The 16,507-nt window shown below is 40.1% G+C and overlaps 2 protein-coding genes across 6 annotated transcripts in view; one reads left to right on the top strand and one right to left on the bottom strand.

Moving 5' to 3' along the window:
• Positions 1 to 528: 528 nt before the first annotated feature.
• On the top strand, positions 529 to 14,547 carry samsn1b (SAM domain, SH3 domain and nuclear localisation signals 1b). Its single transcript, XM_086057558.1, is given in 12 exon segments — positions 529 to 545; positions 1,088 to 1,126; positions 3,076 to 3,171; positions 3,966 to 4,006; positions 4,148 to 4,222; positions 4,370 to 4,443; positions 6,386 to 6,463; positions 6,536 to 6,637; positions 6,894 to 7,020; positions 12,238 to 12,266; positions 12,269 to 12,385; positions 14,315 to 14,547. Coding segments are annotated over 12 exon segments (855 nt in total). The 3' UTR covers positions 14,375 to 14,547.
• A 529-nt stretch (positions 14,548 to 15,076) lies between these two features.
• The window catches only part of gdpd5a (glycerophosphodiester phosphodiesterase domain containing 5a), a 90,301-nt gene continuing 88,870 nt past the window's right edge, over positions 15,077 to 16,507 (bottom strand). For all 5 annotated transcript variants that reach the window (XM_086099108.1, XM_086099110.1, XM_086099109.1 and 2 more), the window contains one exon: positions 15,077 to 16,076. In XM_086099108.1, coding sequence (XP_085955234.1) covers positions 15,961 to 16,076 — 116 coding nt within the window. In that variant the 3' untranslated portion in view covers positions 15,077 to 15,960. The remainder of the gene's footprint in view (positions 16,077 to 16,507) is intronic.

The following is a 16,507-nucleotide window of genomic DNA, read 5'->3' as shown; positions in this document are numbered from 1 at the left end:
AAAATAAGACTAAATAGGTGTTGAGCTGTAAATATATGTTGCCCATTATTGTAGCCACCAGAAAAAAAGACTAAGACCACTGCCACAGGTGGGGGAGGGGACCACCGCTTGCTACATTCACATCAACAGAAGATCTACAAAATAATTTTCCATAATCCGGCTTGATGGAATACACCCAGGTGTCATCTCCTGTCTCTTGGCTGCTTGCTGATGGAGTGGGTCATCCTTTTCACTGATGCTTCAGCAGTGTCTCCAGCAGTTGTCTCCACCTTTTGAGCAAGATTTTGAAACTTATGAGATTCTCATTTAATTAAAAATAAATAAACTAACATTTGACTTAGTTACTTTTGTTAAAGTAGCTAGGTGACAGTGACACTGCTCACATCTTAGTGATACAGATAGACTAGCATTTCAAAAGCAGAATAGCCAATATTTAAATAAGAGTAATGTTACATTGGAAAATTTAACTCAAGTAGAAATTAAAAGCGCAGAAAAAATACTTGCACAAATATTTGAGTACTGTGAGTGATGAGCAAACTAAGCGTGTAAGAGCCTTTTATTTTAACTGTTTGCAAAGCATACATTGCAAAATACTGACATTTATCAATAAATTGTAATATTTAAAATCAAATGATTAAATACAGAGGATAAAGATTTGAGGTTAAAATACCTGTAGCGTCTTAAAGATCCACTCGCAGTAAAAACGTTTTGTTTTCATTTTATTATGATGGTAAGAGTACAGATGCTTAAATATAATGTTCATCAAATACAAGTAGCTGAGTACTGTCCACTTTTGGTTATAGGTTATCCTGTAAAACATTAGCTCTACTGTCGCTCTATAGTAATTTTCACATCTAAGCACGAAGCAGCAGTTTATGAGGTACTTTTTTTTAGAGGTACAAGCTATTGATCGTATGTTTACACTGGTAGGCTTCAAATCTTGAAATAAAAATCGTGACTTCAATGTGTTCATATTTCGTGACAACAACATGAGATGAGCTAGCTAGCTAGCATCGGATTACGAGCTATGTTCGTACAATAAATCTTACCTTCATACTAAAACTTCTTTCTTTCTGCCCAATTGGAGTGCTCTGCATGTCGACCAACGTTTAAGCTGTTCCACACGGTGTGTCATGTTTTGGGTTCTGTTTTCCTTGTGTGTCTCCCTTGGTCTTGTTTAAGTGTGATCCTGCCCTTCCTCGTGTGATCCAATCAGTGCCCTCATTCACTTGTGTCTTGCCCCAGGTGTGTCTTGTTGTGTCGTTAGTGTCTGGGTATTTAGTCTGCTGTCTCCCCTCTGTCTGTGTCGGTTCATTGTTTTTCCCTATGTCATACTGCCCGTTTTTGCCTTGTCTTTGCACCATGTCATGCTGCTCGTTTTTGCATTGTTGTTCCCCCATGTTGTGGTTCATGTTTTGGTTCTAGTTTTGGTTTACCTGGTAATTTGGAAGCTCGCTTTTGTTTGATAGAAATTAAAATCCCTTTTTTTTGATTGAACCTCTGCCTCCTCGCCCTGTCTTCCCGCATTTGGGTCCTCAAGCTCCCCCATCCTGACACGGTGTTTGTATATTGAACTATGTTGAAATTTTCACGCCTGGGACGTCTTCTTCCAAAATGACATGTAAACTGGTGTGGGCGGCTACTCTGTTTGTTTGGAATTACGGATTTGTGCATATTAATGATAAAAACGTGGCATCATTTGAGTTCAACCCACTGTCGTTCGCTCAACTAATGAGGTTGAGCTTTAGCCCGCCCAAATCCTCCAGAGCCCGCCCTCTTCTTCTATGAGTACAAATCACGGCGCTCTACAATTACGAATCAGTTTTGCACCTTTTTGTAGCGAGATATATGGTGCAAAACTCACGTGACTGGACAGCAGCAGAAAAACCACTTGTGATTCCTAGTGGCGACTTCTTTGACTCCAAGTTGTCATTTCTACAGGTACAAATCACAACTTTTACAGATACAAATTTACACTTTTTGTACAGGTACAAATCGTGACTTTTACAGGTACAAATTTGTTTTTACAGGTACAATTTTGCACACATTTTTTTTACAGATATATATATTTTTTTTACAGGCACACATTTTTTTTTACAGGTACAAATCACGACTTTTACAGATACAAATCACGACTTTTTTCTACCGGTACAATTTTTTTTTTTTTACAAGTTAGTTTTGCACCATATTTACCTCCATACATCACCGCCTGGCACTATTTTTTGGGTTGTATCACTGTGTGGCGCGCTGCATGCAGCTGACAAGACGCGCGTGTTCCACTGCAATTATAACTTTGAAAACTCACGATAACATGTCTGACTACGACACTGACGACGAAGACAATGTCTTTAGCACTGAGCCAAGGGGGTGTCTTTATGAACCCTCAACTGGTGCCCTGAGAGAGTGGGTGACAAATGGGGTACACTTGTTTGAAGTGTTCGGAAAGCGGTAAAAAGTGTGCGGAGATTCAGGGACATTTTTATTGGTACAGCCCGGGAAATCACGCGTCCGCACCATTTTTACAGGTAGGATAATCTAATATAGTGTGACGTCTCACAAGAATGCTGCCAGCAGACGTGTTTGGTAATCTCACCTTTTTATTTGTCTTCACACAACCGGCTACTGTTGGCCGCAGCCAACACCGAACACAAGAAACTTTAACTCGCAAACCGGATTAGCACACGTTACCAACAATGTATGGATGAGTCCCTTTCCACCATGAGACATGCGATGCGCTCACTAACACTCGAACACAAGAATACAAAACAGAATGTGCAAGACAGGAACACACAACACACTTTAGTTACACTAGCTAAAAAGTTCAATCGTAGCAATCGTAACGTTATATACTATTCGCTCTCTCGCTAGCTCTCAGGTAAACACTTCCAAACAACTTGATTTGTTCGTGTCTGTCAGCTGGATGTAGCGCGCCGCGCAGTGATACGAACAGAAAAATAGAGCCCAGCAGTAATGGAGTCTGGCTTTTTTCTAGTTTACGGTTTGTGATGCAAATGTATCACTTTTTTGAACATAAATTGTTTTTACAAGAAAAACGATTCATTCCCGTGACCCCAGCCAACTAGCCGGACTACTTTTGTCTGGACCAAAACCGGACCAGATCTTGGGTCGCAGGACACTGTGTAAATCAGTGCTGATTGCACACCACTGTAGGTGAGGATGCTGAAGTGAATCAATTTAATTCTAACTATTTGATTTATTTTATTACTATTTAGAATTGGACATAACTGCTTTAATTTACTCAGTATGGCTCTGTTTGAGAATTTAAGTTGATGTGAGGGGGTGAAGCGAATGTGTTCATTAGATTCCTTTGTATTTTACAACCGGTTGAGCAGGGGAGGGGGGGTTTTGGTGCCATCCCGTCTGGCTCTGAAAACGTTAATCTTTATCTTGTGACTGCGGGGGAGGTTTGGGACAGCAGAAGAAGAAGAAGGGGGAGCATTTGGCGCTGTGTATTGATGTATCATGTGACTGTCTGAGACGGAGAGGGATGGCTGAGGGGAGGGGAGGAACGGCTGAGGATTGGTGGAAGAAGACGGGGAGGGGTTTGTAGGATCACGGAAGGATATTAGTGACTTGCTCGTGGGAGGGGCGTGACAGATGGGGGAGAACATGACGGCGTTTGGCTGCTCCCTTGTCTGTCCATAAGCTTATGAAAATAAATCCTGATTTCACCAATCTCATTGTCTGATTTTGATAATCAACATTATGAACACGGGAAAACAAAGAACAGTTTTCCAACAATGCCATACAAAAACCCCAAACTATCACTTTAATATGTCTACTACTACTACTACTAAGTGGATATTTATGAAGAGTTAATGATCCAATGCTTGAATTTGCAGACGGAAGACGGGAAAACCCCACCCGTGTGCAGTTATACTGCACAAAAATGCAGCCCAAGATGTGCAGCACTGTTTCACTGTTCTTCTTTGTTGTTGTTGTAGGTCTTGTATCCCAACTTCGGCGATAGAAAATGAAACACCAGGTTAGTGTAAAAGGATCCTGATTTAAATGTAAAAAAATTATATTATTCTACTGTATTTCATAATTATTATCATTGCCATCACTTGTTGCACTGAGATGCTTTGGGTAAACTGTGTTATTATGGCATTGGCTTCTCTTACAGAAATAGATTTTACATGTTGGACAGCAACAGGTCTCAATAATGATGTGCATCATCAAGAGACAGAACTGAAGATAGGTAAGCAAAATTTTGCAATACATTTATTGAGATTACGCCAATCCTTGATTACAGCATATAGAGATAAAATAACACACATAACACTGTAGCAAGCGTTGACTCTATAAATCGCTAACATTTTACCTTATCTTATCTTATCTAACGCAGCCTGTCAAAGCAACATTGAAGACCGAACGAAGGAGTTGAACTCTGGAAAGATGAAAAATATTCTTCTAGTTCAGGTAGATTCACATTTCCATTCCTGTAGTTTAATGCTTTATGACTACATACATTTGTGAATATCTATGAAATAAAATGGATCATGCGACATAAATATATGGCAATAATTTTACAGGACAACTGTATGATTTCTATAAACCAATCAACATAGAAAGGTGTTAACAATAATTAAAACTTATTTTTAAAGTATTAAATACACTATTGTGCTCATAAATTTACATACCCTAGGTCAGGGTTCAACAATTCCGGTCCTCGAGGTCCGGATTCCTGCAGATTTGAGATGTTTCCGCCTACCAACACACCTGATACTAAATATAAGGGTCGTTATCAGGCATGCTTCTCAGCTGATTATATGAATCAGGTTTGCTAGTGGGCAGAAACATCTAAAACCTGCAGGAATCTGGACCTCGAGGATTGGAATTGGTGAACACTGCCCTAGGTGTATGTAAACTTATGAGCACCACTGAATGTCTGCTAACTAGTGGTGAACGGTGATATATATAGTTAATATAACCTATAACCGATATAAACTCATGAGCACAAATGAGAGTTGGAGATCACAGCCTGATGAAGCCAACAGCACCACATCATCTGCAAAAAGCAGAGATGCAATACTGAGGCCACCAAACCGGACCCACTCGACGCTTCGGCTGCGCCTAGAAATTGTGTCAAATGAAACCAAAATGGAACTTTTTGGCCTACATGACAAACACTGTGTTTGGCGTAAGAACAACACAGCTCATTAGTCCCAACACACCATTCCCACTGGCACTGTCAAACATGGTGGTGGGAGCATCATATTCTGGTGGTGTTTTTCTTCAACACGGACATGGAAGGGAGTAGAAGGGAAGATGGATGGCATCAAATACAGGGCAATATTGGAAGAGAACCTGTTGGAGTCTGCAATAGACCTGAGACTGGGACCTTTTAGCAAGACAATGACCCAAAACATATAGCTAAGGCAACAATGGAATATATATTTTTTTAAATGCATCAATGTGTTAGAGTGGCCCCAGTCAAAGTCTTGATCTAAACCAATAGAAATTTTGTGGAGAAATCTTAAGATTGCAGTTCACAAACACTCCATCTAACCTAGCTGAGCTGGAGCTGTTTTGCAAGGATGAATGGGGATATATTTCAACCTTCCAATGTTCAAAACTGATAGACATACCTCAAAAGACTTGAAGCTGTAATTGCAACAAAAGGATTCAGGGAGGGTTGAGTACTGTTGCACATCTTAACTTTTTAGTTTTTTTGTTGTAAAACGAGTTTGAAATAAAATATAGTGGTCATATTGTGCCAAAATGTTGAAAATTTCTAGGGGTATGAATACTATTTCAAGCCACTGTAAGTGCTTGAAGACAACACATTACAAATTTGCCTTTCTGAGCAGAGTTTAGCCATGTGTAATCCTGTGCCCACATGACATTGTGCGCCAGGCATGCAGGTAGCACACGTATGTGGATGTCAGTGCACGTGAGGGGCCATGATGACACAGGTTGTTTATTTTTGCCTATCTTCTGCACATCAAAGAATTGGGAAGAACCACCCCCAAATTTCAATTTGAGATATTTAATCTCGTGATGTTTGAACACAACTGGGGCTAAACTGATGATTGATGACAATAATGTTTGAAAAAACATTGGTGACATTGGCGAACACTTTGTGGTATATTTCAAATGTAATCAAATAAATTAGGGTCTAAATACTTTGATATTAGCAGCACAGCCGTGTTCAACAATGAAAAGGTCCACTCCATCCATGGCCAGTCGCGTCATGGTGTACGGTTGAACGGTTTGCCAGAAGGGAGAGGCCACAGCATTAATAACTTGTGTATGAACGGTACTTGATGGCTTTGTGTTACAAATGCAGTGAGATTTGGGAAAAGAGAAACACATTACAGTAACATTAATACATACCATTTCATCTCCATTTAACCTACAGGTGACCAAATTTGGACATTTGGACACCCCCGTGGAGCTGTCACCATTTATGAAAGCACAACATGATACAAACGCTTTGGTGAGGATTTACCATCTTGACACTGTGCATTGTGACAATGAGCTCTCCTTTACAGTGTGTTTGTGTTTAAAGCTGAAAGAGAGCGGATCCAAAATATGCCACAGGGAGATGGAGGACTCACCACGGGCTGACACGGGTTCCATTGAAACCACAGCAGAGGAAAAAGTTACAGCTGTCAGTCCACAAATCTTGCTGTGATAGAAGAAGTCTCAGCTATATGAAGCAAATAAACTCTTTCACTATCAAATAATTGTCATGAACGACCCCACATAAATCTGAGATGTTTATCACATGAGAAGCTATATACAGTAACTTTTGTCACGACTCAGCTTTGTGACAGGCTCATTTTATCTTGATGCCATTAGTGAAAAAGGAAAAGGAAAACAAATACTTGAGGATATAATACAAATTGTGTTTCCTTTAATTGCAGTGTGTCGACAGGCAAAAAGCTAAGAAGAGGGAGTCTGGTGTCATGAAGGTACTCACTGAAGGACAAAAGTTCTCTGGTACTTCAATGGCAAGCCTCTATAGCCTCAACAGTAGACAAAGCTCCTCAAGTAAGAACCGAAATCAAAATTCTGATTTTTTTTTCAGCAGTCACCAGTGGTGGAACCAAATACAGCTGCTCGTAATTTTTTTTTATAATATCCTCAAAAATAATCTTCTTATTTTCCTTTCGGCTTTTTCCTTCAGTGGTCGCCACAGCAAATCAGTTGCCTAATCTAATCCTGTCCTCTGCATCCTCTGCTCTCACACCAACTACCTTCATGTCCTCTTTAACTAAATCCTTAAACCTCCTCTTTGGTCTTCCTCTAGACCTCCTGCCTGGCATTTGGAAACTCAGTATCCTTCTGCCAATATACTGACTATCTCCAAACCATCTAAGTCTGGCCTTTCTGACTTTATCTCCAAAGCCTTTAACATGTGCTGTCCCTCTGATGTACTCATTCCTGATTCTATCCATCCTGGTCACTCCCAAAGAGAACCTTAGCATCTTCATCTTTGCCACCTCCAGCTCTGCCTCCTTTCTTTTCCTCAGTGGCACTGTCTCCAGACCAAACAACATCGCTGGTTTCATCACAGTTTTATAAACCTTTCCATTCATCAGCTGAAACTCTTCTATCACACATCACACCTGACACTTTTCTCCATCCGTTCCAGCCTGCCTGCACACACTTCTTCACTTATTTTCCACACTCTCCATTGCTCTGGACTGTTGATCCTAAATACTTAAACTCATTTACCTTATTGGTCTTTTTTCCCTGTAATCTCACTCTTCCACTTTGGTCCCTCCCTTTCGCACACAGATACTCCGTCTTACTATGGCTAACCTTCATTCCCCTCCTTTCCAGGGCAAACCTCCACGCCTCTAGCTTCTCCTTCACCTGTTCCCTGCTCTCAATACAGATCGCAATGTCATCTGCAACTATAATAGTCCATGAAGATTTCTGTCTAACCTCGTCTGTCGATGCCCATTACCATAGCGAACAAAAAGGGTCTCAGAGCTGATCCCTGATGTAGTCCCACTTCCACTTTGAACTCCTCCATCACACCTACAGCACACCTCACCACTGTTACAGTCCTAATACATGTCCTGCACCACTTGCACATACTTCTCTGCCACTCCAGACTTCCTCATACAAAACCACAGTTCCTCTCTGGGCACACTGTCATAAGCTCTCTACACAATGCAGATCCTTCTGACTTTCTCTGTACTTCTCTATCAACATCCTCAAAGCAAATACTGCATCTGTGATACTCTTTTTTTTTTTGGGCATGAAACCATACTGCTGCTCACAAATGTTCACCTCTGCCCTCAGTCGAGCTTCAACTACTCTTTCCCATTGCTTCATTGTGTGGCTCATCAGCTTTATTCCTCTGTAGTTGCCACAACTCTGCATGTCTCCCTTTTTCTTAAAAATGGGCACCAGCACACTTCTCCTCCATTCCTAAGGCATCTTCTCACTATCTAAGATCCTGTTGAACAACCCAGTCAGAAATTTTACTGCTACCTCTCCTAGACACTTCCATACCTCCACAGGTATATCATCAGAACCAAGTGCCTTTCCACTCTTCATCCTCTTCAATGCACTTCTCACTTCATCCTTACTAATCTTTGCTACTTCCTGGTCCACAACATTCACCTCTTCTACTCTTCGTTCTCTCTCATTTTCCTTATTCATCAACTCTTCAAAGTACTCTTTCCATCTTCCCATAACACTACTGGCATCTGTTAACACACTACCATCCCTATCCTTTATTACCCTAACCTGCTGCTCGTCCTTCCCATCTCTGTCTCTTTGCCTTGCTAACCTGCATAGATCAGTCCCTCCCTCCTTACTGTCCAAGCTAGCATACAAGTCATCGTAAGCCCCTTGTTTGGCCTTTGCCACTTCTACTTTCACCTTAGGTTGCATTTCCCTCTAGTCCTGTCTACTTTCTTCAGTCCTCTGTGTCCCACTTCTTCTTAGCTAACCTCTTTCTCTGTATCCACTTCTGCACCTCCTCATTCCACCACCAAGTCTCCTTATCTCCTTTCCTTCCAGATGACACACCAAGGACTGTCTCCCTGATCACATTTGCTGTAGTTGTCCAGTCATCTGGAAGCACCTCCTGACCATCCATAGCCTGTCTCAACTCCTTCCTGAAAGTCATACAACACTTTTCCTTTTTGAGCTTCTACCATTTCGTCCTTCCACCATTTCGTCCTCTGCCTTTGTCGTCTTTGTCTTCCTCACCGCCAGAGTCATCCTACACACTACCATCCTATGCTGTCTGGCTACACTCTCACCTACCACTACTTTGCAGTCGCTGATCTCCTTCAGATGAGGCCGTCTACACAAAATGTAGTTTACCTGTGTATTCCTACCTCCACTCTTGTAGGGTCACCCTATGTTCCTGCCTCTTCTGGAAGAAAGTATTCACGACATCCATTTCCATTCTTTTTTCAACCCCCATCTGTCCTTCTGCATTCCTCTCCTGGATACCAAACTTGCCCATCACCTCCTCATCACATCTGTTTCCTGCCCCAACATGTCCATTGAAGTTTACACCAATGACAACTCTCTCACTTCTAGGGATGCTCTGCATCATTTCATCAAGGTCTGACCAAAAGTTCTCCTTCTCCTCCAACTCACATCCTACCTGTGGCCGCATACCCACTAACAACATTGATCATCACACCTTCTATTCCTAGCTTCAGGCTCATCTGACATTCTTTTTACCAAACAACAAACAAACTCCTCCTTCACGATAACTCCTACTCCATTTCTCTTTCTATCTACACCATGATAGAACAACTTGAATCATGCTCCTAAACTTCTAGCTTTGCTCCCTTTCCACCTGGTCTCCTGAACACATAGTATGTCCGCCTTCATCCTCTGCATCATGCCAACCAGCTCTGTACCTTTTCCTGTCATAGTTCCAACATTCAAAGTCCCTACTCTCAGTCCCAGACTCTTGGTGTTCCTCTCCTTTTTGGACCAATGGTAGTCCAGTTTCCACCGGGACCCTGTAGGTCAACAGCACCAATGGCGGTTGTTGTTAACCCGGGCCTCGACCGATCCGGTATGGAAGTCATATATTTGATTAGCATGTTTGATTTGACCAAAGTTTAACGGATGCCCTTACTGACACAACCCTTTGTATTTATCTGGGCTTGCCGGCACAAGAAGACACTGGCTTGTGCCACTTCGCGGCTACATTATCCTCAAAAAGTTTAATAATTTCTGTAATTCCATTCAAAAAGTCAAAATTTCATAGATTATAGATTCAGGGCCCACAATTTAAGTAATTTAAAGTATTTATTTGTTAATTTTTACATTATATGGGCTTCCAACTCATAACACCCATGAAAACAGGATGTCAAAAAATGTGAATATTGTTAAGAACTCACCATGCATACTTCCCAGTCTTTTGCATGGGACAAAAAAGATGCATGGATGGATGGTATTTTCAAAACGATATGTCAATCTTCAATAGTCACCATAACCATACATCTTTTTTTTCATGCCTGAGACTGGGAAGTATGCATGGTGATTTCTTCACATTATTCTTATTTTCTGACATCCTGTTAAATAAACAAATAAATACTTGAAATCACTTAAATTGCGGGCCCTGAATCTATCATCTATGAAAGTTTGACTTTTTTAATGGGATTACAGAAATTATTCAACTTTTTGAGGATATTCACAATTTTTGATGAGCACATGTAGTCTGGCTATGATGGAGGAACACAGTTCAAACCAACGCCAGCTGCTCCACTTCCTGTCGATATGCAGTCTTGCCACAGTCATTGATAAGGCCAATTGTGGTGACATCTGCAAACTTCAGAAGTTTGACAGCTGGGTGTGTTGAGGTCAGTCATTTGTGTAGAGAGAAAAGAGAAAGAGAGAGGATTCATCTTGGAGGGCCCTGGTGCTGTTGGTGATGTCCCCCCACCCCCACCCCAGCCTCACCAGCTGTGTCCTGCTTGTCAGAAAGCTGGAAAAACTTAGAGGAGAGGAGTTCAGAGTTGATAGTGCCAAAAGCTGTGCTGAAGTCCACAAACAAGATCCTTGCATTGGTCAATGTACAGATGAGGAGTTCCGGGATGAAATTCAACCTCATTTTGGTGCTCTTTAAGTGGCCTAGCGTGAGGTGTTCGAAGGACTTCATGACCACAGATGTCAGAGCAACAGGCCTGTAGTCATTCAGTCCAGATACTGTATTGCAATTTTCTTGGGGACTGCGATAATGATGGACTGTTAGAAGCAGGGTGGGATCTCACACAGCTCTAATAATCTGTTGCAGATCTAACCAATTTGGGGAAATAAGAGTGGAATCAAATAGAAAACACTTTACCTCATTCACTCCCAGTCATTTTGACTGAAGCAACCTCCTTGGCTCCTGGCTGTTTTACTGGATTTTGACTGATTTTGCAAAGTCCACAGAATATTCAGTTATATTGCTATAAAAACATGGAACCTACCAAAAGAAAGATTAGAGTCTCTTCTTTCATCAGGAAAATAAAGTATATTTGTACAGTGAGTCCTCAAGATAAGTAGTCGTCCGTAGCACCTTCTTTTTCATTAATTTCCCACAGTAATCATGCCATTTTAAAGTTATTTAAAGTTGTGTCGTTCTTACCTCCAGCAACGGACGTCCAACGAACAGGTCGGCTCGTCATCAGGCGTGTCATATTTCCATGTTTAAGTTTGAATTAGCTCCGCTGTGCCGTCCGTTTGCAATGAATGTCCGTGCGGAAACAAAATATTGGTTCCGGCTCTTCTGGGTTGCACAAATATGTCTTTTAAAATTACTGTACAAAGTATTTTGATGTAAATATCTACTTTAACGGTGAAATCAGACTTAATTCGAAATTTGGGTTACATCGACAGCGTAGGAACGTAACTCGGACGTAACTCGAGGACTTCCTATATCTGTTTCCATTTTGCAGCAATTACCATTACAATATAGCTAAGTTTCATCATCATTCACATTCCTGTTGAAAACATAGGCAAAAAGAGCTTGTTGCAACATGGCCCTGGCTGATCTTTTATACTCTGCTGCCACCTGCTTGCCATTTTTTGTACTAACTACCGTTGTTTTAAGCCACCTCTTCATGTCAGAAGCTGTATCAAAGCCTTCTGCATGCTCGAGCATAAAATTTTTTAATAAAAAAAGCCCATAAAAATACGTTTTTGGGCATGCAGGAGAAAGTATTAAGAAACGTATTAATATTTGTTTGGGTTTGAATGAATTATTAATTTACTGATTTGTCTTTTGTTTGCCAGGTGTAGTCACCAGTGATTGTTCCAGTAATATAGATGCAGTCAGAGGCTGGAGGATGAGCTCTTGTGCACAAGACAGTTCTGTGGTCGAGCGAGAGTCCTTACAGAGTTTATGCCAAGTCCATATGACACAGAATCCCTCAAACTCAAGGTATTCAATTCGGGAAAGCGCTATACATAAACAAGAGAAGAAGTATAAATAGACAGCAGACAATATAAGGAAATATACAACGTAACTATTTACTATGTTATAGTGTTTTATGACAAATTAGTAGCAAAATGATAAACACTGTGATATAGTCAGGCCAGGAGTTTCATACATTTCGTGACTTCTTAGAAATAGAAAGATGATTCAAAACTAGAGAACAAGAGGAATATGATTATGCGTGGATACAGGTTCAGCATTTGAATCAAAAGTCAGGTTTCCATACAATTGTTTCGAATTTTTAAAGCAAATTTACTCAAAATGCGCAAAACGGACATGCGATTTATGCCCTTTTCAATCTGTTCTTCTTTTGCGAATATTGAGAGGGGACTCCGCCGTATACACCATAGAAATGTGATCCACCAGTAATTTAAAAGAAAAAGACCAGGAAGCGACTGCGCCGTGCGATGACATTGTATGAGTTTGCTTTTGTAATTCTTGATAAACCGTAGCGTTTCTTTGCTGTTTCCATCTCAAATATGTTATGTAGAAAAACTGAAGTTGGATGACTTAACTGATGCTGTCAAGGGTCTTACAATAACTTCATGTGTGGATGAGTGAAGGATTTTGGCTGCATTAAACACAACGATCTTTGTCTGTTGACAGGAATATAGTGTATTGCTTTTGGTGGACACAGTAGGTCAATCACTATTGTATATTGTATAAAACGTCGTTCATTAAATGGTTTGTGTCCGGATAAACCACAGACTTTTAATGCTGTCAATGCTGCTTAATTGCTATTGGGAGAAGTGGCGCCACTGGCGGCCATCTTGCGTTGCCATTCACCCAGGCTGCCTAATTTGAATACATTGATTTATCTGTGGTGTTTGCAAATTATTTTCTGAATCTACGGCGAAAATTCCACCGTGTATGACATATAGTTGTTATACCAATAAGTCTGGGAGAAGCAGTAAATATACGTTCCAGTGCTGAGAAAGACTTGATTTTCTCTTATAAGGTATATCTCCGGGTGCTGCTCAAAATTTGTCTGCATCATGTTGTCAGAGTCTTGCAACAATCAAGTGAACGTAAAGCCATCAGGAAAAAATAAATGCATGGTCGATGCAAACAGTGAGGTTCGCTCTTTGCAAGGCTATCATGACACCATATAGGGGATCCTAGCGTAAAACATGCACTGATGAGTGTTTTCAGCGATAAAATAACTGAAGTTGTCTATAAAAGTGGCAATGTAAAATGGCTGCCCTCTTGGCTTTTGCCGCAAGGTTCCTATTGGCAGTCCACACATATACAAGTCTGTGGAATAATCATGTATTGCTGTACGTTGAAGCCTGTCATCAAGATATTTTAGCTTGCTAACTGCTAACACATTTGTTTGCAACACATCACCAAGCAGACATCAAGTCTGAGTATAAAGTGTTGTGATTATTGTGTAAAAATAGTCAGTGGAAGACCTATTTCTACATAATCAACAGATTAATGTTGAACGAAATGCAAACTGAAACATGCATGAGTATGCAAAAAAAGTAAGCGTCACACCTGCCTTAAATTTACAATAAGCCTATAAACAGACTAAGCAGCATCTTAGGGCCCTGGCCGCCTGGGGGCTCCCAATCTGGCAACCACATTTAATATATCTATCTTGTTGGTGGTGTTGTTATCCTAGAATCGTTCGCATTTTTGTTAATTTTTTTATGGCGCATGAGAGCCTCGTCCGCCGACCGGAAGAACCACTTGATGAGACCAATGAAAAAGAAAAGTGCAAACGCGCGCGTCACACGGCTGCACCCAGTAAATCTCGCATATTCACCCATCCCTATTAATGAGGTACAATATGTGGGTCGAGGAGAAAAAAAGACTTACTCATCAATGCAACACTGTGACATTATATGACACGTGTCATTCTCTTCTCCACAGCTAATTGTCACTTGGAGAAGGAGCCCAATCAAGAGGCCGAGACCCCTAGCGAGAACATGAAAGGAGACATGAATAATTGCCTGAGAGACTGGCTGCCACATGCCATCTGACAGCACTGACAATAGTGGTGAGGACACAGACCTTCGTTTTCCTTGCGAAACCCCTAAACCTGCTCAGATGACGGCTAAAGTTAAAGTACCACTGATTGTCACACCCACCTATGTGGGGCGAAATTCTTTCCCCGCATTTGACCCATCCCCTGAGGGTTTTTACAGTCTTTGGTATGACCCATCCGGGGATTGAACCCACAACCTCCCAATCTCAGAGCGAACACTGAGCTGGTATGACTCATGTTGAGCGTTGACTCTCAACCACAACAATTTAGCAAATGTAAGATTTACTTATGCAGAATTAAAATATTTTATGTACTGTATGTGGAAATGGTTATTTAGTATTTTGTGAGAAATGCAAGAAAAGACTAACATTAAATAAAAATACACAAAATAATGAATCAACTTTATTTTTAATTGATTAAGTGTTTTTGGTGGTGGTGGTGGTGGGGGAGTGATTGTTTAGGAAAAGTGCAGTTTTATATATTAAAGCGATAACTAATATATTTTCTGTTCGGGTCTGTTATGTATTGGAAGACTTTCAGCTAAAAGCAGTCATTCAGGTAGTAACATTTAAATAAGTGTACTGTGTGTTTTGTTTTACGACAATTAGCTCACATTTTTCACTAAAAGACAGCCTGAACAACTTCCATGTAATCATTTGTATTTATTTTTTATTAATGATTCTGTAGCTTAAAAGTGGCATAATGGATGAAAATGCAGACCTTAATTATTATAATAATGAAAATAAAAATCCTCCCTAATATTTGACTCATTTATCAGTTTCAAGGCATCCACGTGATAGATGTCACTAAATGTTTTCAAAACATCCTGGTATGGCAGAAAAGAGGCAGTAATATCAACTGTTACTGACAGTTTAGAAACCCTCAAAGCCCTGCAATGCTTATCTTCAATAGTTTTGGATATTTCCAAAGAGATCTATCATAACTGCAATATATGGAACAGGGTTAGGGCCAGCTGAGAGAGAGAAAACGTTTTGCAGGATTCTCACTTTATTCTCAGTATTCTTACTTTAAAAGTGAGGATTCTGACTTTAATCTCAGAATTCAGATTTTAAAGTGAGAATGCTGACTTTAAAGTGAGAATTCTGAGAATAAAGTCAGAATTCTCACTTTAAAGTGAGAAAAATAGTAGCACTAATAAGGTCAGAATTTAGATTTAAAGTCAGAATCCTACCAACACTTTTTTTCCCTCTTCACTGGCCATAATCCTCTTCTGTAGCAATGAATGAAAATGAAATTCACAGACTAAAAAGCAATTTATGATGGCAAAATATTGAAAATAAGTCCTATTTACATCAATGTATCATATATATCAATACATAGTCCACTTCATAAAACACAAAAGATTATGAAAAAGACAATATATTTTAACCTACCGGTATTAGTACATAGTTTTGCTTGCATGTATACATACTGTCAATTTGGAAAAATTATTCCAAGGGGTTTGCACGCAATATACTGTATGTGTGGTATGTACCATAATGGAAAACACAAAAAGGTCTACAATAGTCATCTAACATCCCATTTTTTGTTCCCTGTGAAATGCTGAGCTCAGGTCTCCATGAGAGTATCTTGCATTGCCATTCTCATACGACAGCTCCTCTGCACTTCTTAGCCTATTGTTAAGTTCTGCAAGACACAGATAAACGTTATTGTTGATGATGCTTAAAATCATGGCTGTTGTCAACTAGGCTCATTCTTAAATGTGTTTCCCTCTCAAAGAGATGTTTGCATATACTTTATGTACACAGTGCTAGACAAATTCATGAGACCACCTGTCATAAAAATGAGAAAAGATCAACACCATGCTTTTCTTGAGTGCAGATTTTTCAGTAATTTTCCATTTTGAACAGAAATGTCAATTTTATATAAGCCAGCACACTACATTGGCATTTTTATATTCCATAATGCAAATATATAGCACTATAATTTCACATATTAACTCATTCACTCCCAGCCATTTTCACCGACGCAACATAAAAAACATTGCTAAAAAACATGGAACTTACCAAAAGAAAGATTAGAGTCTCTTCTTTTATCAGGAAAAAAAAGTATATTTC

Source organism: Leptonotus elevatus, chromosome 16 (assembly GCF_054856555.1).
Source record: "Leptonotus elevatus isolate MCC_2025b chromosome 16, RoL_Lele_1.0, whole genome shotgun sequence".
Lineage (NCBI taxonomy): Eukaryota > Metazoa > Chordata > Actinopteri > Syngnathiformes > Syngnathidae > Leptonotus > Leptonotus elevatus.
Note: the sequence above shows the minus strand (reverse complement) of the source record. Positions and strands in the feature narration are given on the sequence as shown.